The sequence below is a fragment of the Saimiri boliviensis genome, chromosome 15, assembly GCF_048565385.1.
Source record: "Saimiri boliviensis isolate mSaiBol1 chromosome 15, mSaiBol1.pri, whole genome shotgun sequence".
Taxonomy (NCBI): domain Eukaryota; kingdom Metazoa; phylum Chordata; class Mammalia; order Primates; family Cebidae; genus Saimiri; species Saimiri boliviensis.
This window is the reverse complement of record NC_133463.1, coordinates 16,917,977-16,926,639: the sequence shown is the minus strand read 5'-3', so window position 1 is coordinate 16,926,639 and position 8,663 is coordinate 16,917,977. Positions and strand designations below refer to the sequence as shown.

General features: G+C 48.0%; 1 protein-coding gene across 6 annotated transcripts; it reads right to left on the bottom strand.

Annotated features, from left to right (window-relative positions):
* Positions 1–604: 604 nt before the first annotated feature.
* Positions 605–8,663, bottom strand: LOC141581430 (uncharacterized). Of its 6 annotated transcripts, none has more exons than XM_074386698.1 (3): positions 4,128–7,812; positions 3,166–3,595; positions 605–1,632 (listed from the first exon to the last, which is right to left on the bottom strand). In XM_074386698.1, the coding sequence occupies exon 1, from the start codon at positions 5,121–5,123 to the stop codon at positions 4,344–4,346; it is 780 nt and encodes a 259-aa protein (XP_074242799.1). In that variant the 5' UTR covers positions 5,124–7,812; the 3' UTR covers positions 605–1,632; positions 3,166–3,595; positions 4,128–4,343. The 6 variants fall into 6 exon arrangements, 4 of the variants coding, with proteins under 4 accessions (XP_074242799.1, XP_074242800.1, XP_074242797.1 ...); XM_074386699.1 differs by having other exon boundaries at positions 3,421–3,595; XR_012514024.1 differs by lacking the exon at positions 4,128–7,812 and adding an exon at positions 8,128–8,663 and having other exon boundaries at positions 605–3,595.

The window sequence follows — 8,663 nt, the reverse complement described above, 5'->3', positions numbered from 1 at the left end:
TAGACCATATGTGCTTTGTGGACTATGCAAGTTGTGGATGAAGGAAAACAGCGCAATTGGATGAATATAAGAAAGAAAGGCCGCCATGATAACGTGTAATGCTTTAAACTTATTTCCGCTTCCAACAACTGCTTTTCATTTGCACAAGAGGAATACTCACAACCCTTTAATTTTGTCATGCCAGCAGCCCCTATTTTCCAGTGTGCTTTACCTACCCATTCCCAAATTGGATAAAATTAAATATAAACCAAAGTAATCGAAGGATGTGAAAGACCTGACTTGCAGAGTTCTAAAATTCGAAGACAGATAAAATCCACCCTGAGGCAGACAGCTCTCTGAGGATATTGCACCTGGCCGTTTTATATCATGAATCTTCGTATACATCTACGTCCCGTGTTGAGAGAGAGAGAGAGAGAGAGAGAGAGAGAGAGAGAGAGAGAGAGAGAGAAGAATTTAATGAACACATCTCTTTTAGGTCATTTCAATGCATGGCCCATTTTTATATCTGGATCAAAATCGGTGTTGCTGCCTCTGTTGTCCAATCTGTTATTAATTTTAACAGCCTTTACGTTTGTGAATTTATAGGCAAACCTATGCATAGAAATTTCTTTTGATTTTCTCTCTCTCTCTCTCTCTCTCTCTCTCTCTCTGTCTCTCCCCCTTGCCATTTTGATTCATTACTTAGGGAATTAAAATTTGTATTGTTTACATTTAATACTCTCAATAAGAACGATGAAATAGGTTGAGAAATTTAAAGAGTTTTAAAAATATATCAGTACTGACCCATCCAACCTTCAATTCCTAAGGAGAATTTTCACTGGATAGGATTTAGGAAACCGCCCTGCCTCTTTCCGTCTCGGGAGCTATGAGGATGCGGCTGCGGTCCGGTTTTCCGCAGTGCGGGTTTCAGGCCTCCTGGCCCTCCAGTGCCTCCCGCCGGCTAGGATGCGCCGAGCAGGTTCCTGCGCACCCGAGCGGTCTGCAGAGCTCAGCCCTCTGGACCCGTCTAACTAAGGCTGCCGGGCTATAAGCCTGGCTGAAGGTGGCAGGCTGCAGGGGCTCCTGCTCTGTCTCACCTGGTGGGTCTCCGACCACCCGTTCCGGTTTCAGTCTCGAGGCCCACACTTGCGCCCATTGCACGTCCCTTTGCTGACCAAATCTGTGCTAAGATCCGAGTCTGAGGACCTTACGTTTCTGTTTTAAGGAATACGACTTAAGAAAGAATAATAATAAAGCTTTCGTTCTCCTCAGTTTCCTTCTTTCAGTCCTGCCCACGGCAGGATTCAGGTTTCGGCCTAAATAAACTGAAAATGGTTTCCCCATATACGTGAACTAAATGTGTGCATTTCTAAGTGAAGACCAAAGACTATCAGGCAAGGGTGGCAACAGCTGGAAGGAACGATTTCAGTAAAATATTGTTTTGCTGTATGTGAACTTTATCTCTTTTAAATTTTATTTTTCAAATTACCTAATATCCCACTCTTTTGAGTAGGGACGGGACGGTTCTATGGCTTTTCCAGTTTAATTGCGGAGAGAGAGGAGGGCCACGGTCAGCACCGCGGACAGCGCCCGGCAGGGAGGCCGCGGCCACGTTGGAGCATCCTCTTAGCGCCTCTCCTTTGTTCCCAGCCCCTGCAGGCCAAGGCAGAACAAAGACATCAAGGCTCGCTTTCTCGGCCTGGATTTTTCTTTGGCTCCAAAGCCGTGGTGCAGAACTACTACCTCAACATAGTCCACCTCATTGGCTTTCAAATAAATTAATTTACCGAGTCATTTTAAAGTTTCTGACCTGGTCCTTTCCCTTATCTCACTCCTTTGACCGATTTGGACATTGCGACAATGCCAAAACAAGAGAGTTATATTGGCGTTTTAAAGTCAGGCAAGGATGCCTCGAGATTGGGAAGAGAAAGGGAGAAGTCAAAGGGAAATGCGCGCGGCAGGTGTTCTTCAGATCTTTCCAAAGTTTGGACCGTTCATTTGAGGTTTCTTGCGCAATGTGGTCGAGACGCCATTTAATGTTACACCTCTCTCTTCTGTTTTGTTTTCCCAGCTTGGCCTAGGACTGCAGACAATCACACTATCTGCTCTTAAAAGAACCAGTGCTTTCTAAATGGTTTAACTCTTTAGAATATTTGCACAGACGGGAACTACTGCTCTCCTGACAGCTGTCAAAGAAGCTTCCCTGAAATCCCCTTCAGAGATTTGCCTGCGGATTTCCGCGGCTCTAACGGAAGAGTAGGAGATTTTCCCTTTCGAACCCCAGGTTGCTTCTAGAATCAGTCCGGGGTGGGGGTGGGGGGCATTTATGCGGCAAGAGATGGGTTCATCCTACCACCCTCTAAATTCCCTGCAATTGCCTTTTCCCCTTTCTGACCCTGAGACGCTTTGGTGTCCTTCAAGTGCAGCCGTAGGCTCCGCTCTTGGCATTCACCGCGTGCCTTAATTGTATGACATTAAATCAAGGTCCGCTGTGAACACGGAGGGCAGAGCCTCTGATCTTGATCCGGAAAGTATCAGACCCACTGCGACTACCACACTTCTCTCCCTGCCCATCCCCCTCCCTCTGCTCTGAGTCTCTACCCCCAGAGTCATAACTCATAAGCCCAGCTCCTGTCTCCGCTCATCTCTGCCACATCTGCCAGAGCCGCTGTTAATTAGTCCGTTCCGTGGAAGTGTAGACGATGCGTGTGTCTGCGTATACATATGCATATATCTCCATGCCATTTACAGCACACGCCTAAAAACATACATACGCCTATAAATCTAGTTTTCAAATGACGGCGTGGATCCAAGTTAATTACCCCTCTGGTACAGATCTAATTTTGTAATCGTGTTATTTTACTGAATGCAATTAACCCAGTTGGTTCGCCCTGAATCCCTTCTAAGGCACTTGTAAGGAATGGCAGGTTTTTAAGAACCACGCCATTGCATGTTCTCCGTCAGAACCATCGCCAATCCTTTTCTGCTGCCGGGGATGAAATCTAGCATATAAAGGGGAAAACAAACATGTGCGTGTGCCTGTAAGATAAACACACAGATATGCCTCGTCTCTGTGTCCTCCAATAACGTTACCGCGGGTTTGGATGGAGTATTTTGGGAAAAGAGAGTCCAAGGGCGGACTGGGTCATCTTTCTTTGTAATGCGGAAAAATTAACTCAACCGCACCTGCCTAGTCCCAAGAGAGCTGGGCGGCCCATCTGGTCTGGCTACGAGCTTGCTGCGGAGAGAAAAGGCTGCTCACTAAGGCTTCCCCACTGCCCCGGAGCGCGGACCTCAGGTCTGGGCCCGGAAGGGGCTTCGGTTCAGGGCAGCGCAGCGGACTCGCACTCCTCAGCCTGTGGCCGGAGTCGGGGGCTGGCAGCGCCTGGGCTGGGCGGAGGGAGGGCGAGCAGGAGAGAGGAAAGGGTGAGGGAAGTTGACCTCTACGGGCGGAGCCCTCTGCGCAGCGGGCAGGAGGCGGCGGGCGCGACGGCTCTTTTCACGGCGTCCCCTACGGTGCGGTCGGCCAGAGGGAAAGGCCCGCTCCCACTCCAGAGTCCGAGGAAGGGAGAGAGAGCTGAGAGGTGGTCTTGCGCAGAGACCCCAGAACGCGCCCCTGAAAAACAGAATCAAAGCGCAGCGTTAGGGAGGCGGGAGAGAGGAGGGGGAGGCTGGGGAGCAGGGACACGAGGCGGGAGGGAGCACGCGAGGGAGACAAGGTGACGGGAGGACAGAATCCCAGTCGGCCGGTCGCGACCTCCGTCCCCAGGCTTCAGCCGGACGCGGAGGGAACCCCGCGCGCATTGAGCGCGCGGCCCACAGCCCGAGGGGAGGAGGGTGGCGCTGTGGCTGTGCGTGCAGGTCCGGGCTGCGGAAGTCCGGAGGAGGAGGCCACGCGCTGCGCACACTGCCGCGTCCAGAGAAGCGACTTCGGGAGCTGGAACCGCGAAAACGCGTCCGCAGATGGCCCTTCTGTGCGGTCCCAGCCGTTCCCGCGTCCCGCACCCCCTTTCCCCAGCCTCACCCCCTCCCTTAGACCACACGCCAGACCCTCACTCTCCAATCTCCACCCCTCTTGGTTTAGGACCCTGCAAACTGCAAGACCGGCAAGAAAATCGAAACAATCGATGGGAGAGAGAATTACATACACACATAGCGCTAGAAATCCGGAGGAGAGAGACCTGCTAGCCCTGCTCAAACCTGCAGAGGACCAAAACGTTTTCAGTCGCTGCTCAGCATGTTCGCGGAGGAAAGAGGAGGCTGAGAGGCTTCCGTGGTATAAGGTGCTTTAAGGTGGGAGGTGGGGGTAGGGAGGGGGTGGGTCGGAGCGGTCCGGTCTTTCCCCCTCGCTTGCTGATCCAGAATTAGGGATTAATGGCTCGCTCCAGCCAAACAAATAAGGCATCTGCCTTCAGCACAAGAGGATTACACGGGCTGCTGACGTCACCAGTCAGACAGATGTTGGCTCCCAAAGTCCTGAGCAGCTCTCTGTGTCCTTGAAACCAAAGAGCCGCAGAAGGCGCGCAGCCCCCAATTGCAGAGCCTGGGTACAGCAGAGGGCAAGCGCCCTGCCCTTGCCGACAACCCGTTGGCGCCAACGCAGTGCCCGCAGGCAGCTCCCTAAGACGTCGAGCTTCCAGCCTCTCCAAACGCTCCCCTCGCCGTCTTGCTGTCAAAACCCAGGCTCCCTCAAAACAAGCCAAAGTCACCGTTCTCAGTTGCCTCTCCCTAACATGGAGACAAGCGCCCACAAACCAGTCGACACATCTAGATCCCGCGTTTAAGCTCTCGGGTTCCTTTTCACTCACACTCGGTTGGCCAAGTAGCAGGAAAATAAGCACCTCAGGCCGGACAGAGCCCACGCTCCAGCTGAGGGACCGCCTCTTAATTATGTGCGCAAGCAGAAAAAGCAGAGCTAATCTGCATCTCCTCTTCTCAGCCCCGCAGGCTTCCTTCCCCCCAGGCCAAGGCTTAGGTTTATGCTTAATCTTACCACGAATGCCTTCCTGGACCAATACTTCTTTCACAACAATGACTTTTTGCCAACCTAAATCAGCGTCCCAGCCAGAGAGATCCCTGGCCCACCACTTGGTGAACCACGGGGACCTCACCATGGTCCTGATTAGGACAGGGGAAAATGTCATTGCATATTCTTCTCAAGTACTTCGAATACGTTATCTAAAAATAAAATGTTTGTGTCTTCAAAACACATGTAGCATCTAATTCCAGCAACCTGCACATTCAAAGAATTGCAGTTTCATTTTATAGCCAAAGCTGATGACTAAAGATCAAAATTTAATTTCTTTGTAAACTCCAAGGTTCTTTTAAATTGATGTAATTTTAACTTAATTTTAATTATAAGCTATTTTAATTCCTCTAACTTGTATATTGTTTTTGCTTTATATGATTTTTCAGGCCTTCACAGGTCACACTAAAGTCAGGTTATGAAATAAGCCAAAAGACACATCAAACTGGAAATTTAAATGAGCAATTTTGAAGATTATGTAATTCACAAATGGAATGGTTTTAAATGAATTTTAATTCTGTAAAGACGTAAAGACTATTCAGACAATGTACAAAACAAAATAACCTGATCTCCATCACAGAGCCACATTGAACCAATCCTGTGCCCCAAATCTAATCAGTATATATGGAAAAAACCTATGACTTTCTTGGAAAGAAAACTGCTTGCTCACAACATTGCACATTATAGGGTACAATGCCTACACAGTAAAAGGAATACCTGGATTATATCTCCATCCATATTATCCCTGTCTGTCAAAGTGGCATTTAATTTTCCCAATTTTATGCATTTAGAAATTCAGTCACTGATAAAAATCAATTTAATTTTCTGTAGTGTCATTCAGCGAATGCCAACCTAAAACAGTAAAATTTCTCTATCCTCATACTGTTTCAAGGCCTTATATAAAACATTCTACATCTAAAACTGATAGATTTAAATTTTATATTTACCAGTACCAAAAGGTGGGCCTTATCTTATTTTAATTGGATAAAGAATATATACTTTTCTATTTGAGACAGGGTAAAAACTGAACATATAATCATTGTTTCTTTGACACTTGGTAGACTAACTTTGAAATGCCGCATTTTATCAGTCGAATTCCTTTAAAAATCATAAAGATTGTTTTTGACTTCCGACACGTTTTGAATGTAAACTTCCACTCAGGTCTCAAAATTTAGTACTAGAGTCCTTTTCGCTCAGTGATTTAATATTAGTTCGCTGTCCATGGTCTTGATCCACATGAAAGGATATGCTAGTGTTACCTTTTGAAAAATGAAAGTCACAACGCCTCTGCACAAATGTGACTCCTTAACATTTTAAAATGATATCAAAAGGGGGGAAACGCTATAGGCTTTAAGTTATCTTCCTTATCCTAGTTGTTTTTAGTTTTCTATATTTGCCACCAAAATGAGCATACAGGAAGCACATAGGGAAAGTTTGCATTTCATTGTTTTTGAGCTGGCAAAACCACCACTTCATTTAAAGATCCAAATAATTGTAGTAAATAGGAAATAAGGTCTTTCAACCTGCAATACGTTCTGGGGGTTTTCAAAAGTGACATAGACATTCTTGTATAGGTATCCTTGCCCACTTTTACATATGGTTTAACAAGTGCAGAACAATTGCAAACATGACAAATTAAGGGGCAAAAGCCAAACAACGTTTTCAATCATCTCCCTCTTTATATTTACATCGCTATATAGAGGCATATAGATCTCTCTCTCTCTCTCTCTCTCTCTCTCTCTCACACACACACACACACACACACACAGAGACACTAAGAGCATTAAACTAAATCCATCTCTAACACCTTACACTTCTTTTCTAGCAAAGCATATGTTCCAGAGGCTAAGATGCAGAATAATTCTTCCATCCAAAATAGCATCCCATCTTCAGTTTAGAAAACAAAAGACTGATGGAGCAGAGGAACATTTAATATCTCCTGGGGTTTCCTCGAGGGGGAGAAAGGAGAAAGGGAAAGAACTATTCCCTCTTTCAAAAACGTAATTGTGTTTTTAATTTTCTCCTTCAGATTATCAGAAAAAATGTTATGTATATGTATGTATATATGCATATATAAATGGACACTTATTTTCCCAAACCCCAAGAGCCGCTGCTGATCTTTGGAGGACACTGATCCGCACACACCGGGCGTATCTGTGCTTTGATACAAGTACCCCAACGGTAAGAAAACAGGCCCTTGCTTTTAAACTGATGTCGGCACCCACGCCAGGCCATGGGGCCGAGCCTCAGCGATTCACACCTTCCTGGGCACGATAAGGCTACTTTCTGAAGAAGCATTTCGAACTTGAGAAAATCCTTGTACCGGAAGAAAATGGCCTAAACACAATAGGACTCGCCATTTTCTCCTTGTGAAGCACAAAGCGCTTGGCGCTGCCCGCCACACAAAGAAAGCCTGGGCCCGCGGAATTCTTGCACATTTTCGAGAGGCCAAAAAACACCTTCTCAGAAACACAATTTCTCCCTCCTGGGCGCCGTGAGAAACATACTCTCTCCCACCCTCATTCAGTCCTTGTCCCAAGAAGATTCCTTATTTGAGATGGAGATAAAAGACGCACCGAAGGCGCGATGCTAGCGTGCGAGCCAACTCCGGCAAGAATAAGTCCTGAAAACCCAGGGGCCCGGCCCGCTGCTGCCCGGGGCTCCATTTTAGGCCCAGGGTGGGGGAACGCGGATCCCCTCCCTCCCCTTCAGATCCCTCCTTCCAATTCCATTCTGTCTCCCAAGCGCGTCTGGGAGCCCCGAGAGCTTAAGGATCTCTGTGACCTTATTTCCATCCATTGCCAGGAACCAACCTTACAGCCCAGAGCTGAGCGGGCGGCTCTCAAGGATGCTCGCGACGCGGGAACTCCTCGACTCACTGCCTCCCGCCGCCCCCCGCCTGCCGCCCCAAGTCATCGCATCAGAGTCAACCAGGATCTTGTTCTGCACGCCCACAACGGGCGAAACACTTCTCCAGCTCACGTGCGAAAAGTGCAAGCTTCGAAGAAGGCCCTGTGAACCAAAACACCAAAACACAAGCAACAACTCGACTCACAAAGCGAACACTCGCAGCCCAGTCCGACACGCAGAGCCCGGCTACCGCAGGAAAGGATGGTACTTACAGCCGGCGTGCGCTCGGGTAATCCTCGTCGCAGTCCGTGCGGTGGGTTAGTTGGCTTTTAAAAAATCACTACACACCTCTACATATTTGATTTTACACAGCTTCCACCGGTAAGAAGGAAGGAAAACAAGAATCTTGTAGCCTAGTGGGAATGGGGGAGGGGAGTGGAGATTTTCATTGTCTACGCTCGCCACACGCAGCCCAAGGAAAGACACTCACTGCCGTTTGGAGCTCCTTCTACTTTCTGCTTGAAATTCAGAAGCTTCAGCGCAGTAAAGCGGGGGTTTGGTCTCCCTCCCTGCCTCCCTCCCTCTGCGTTCTCTCTCTTCTCTCTCTCTCTCTCTCTCTCTCTCTCTCTCTGTCATTTCCTTCTCCCTCCTCTCCCCTCCCTCTCTCTTCTCAAGCTCCAAGTCTCTCTCTCTTTCTCTATCTCTCTCTCTCTCTCTCTCTCTCTCTCTTGCTTTTTTTCAAAAGAGGGCAGGTCGCTTCCTGCATCCCAATGAGTTAAATCAGTCACTTACTTCTCATGCATCAGCA

Coding starts and splice junctions, on each gene's coding strand:
- LOC141581430 (XM_074386696.1), bottom strand. CDS start 5,123: ATGACATTTTCCCCTGTCCTAATCAGGACCATGGTGAGGTCCCCGTGG.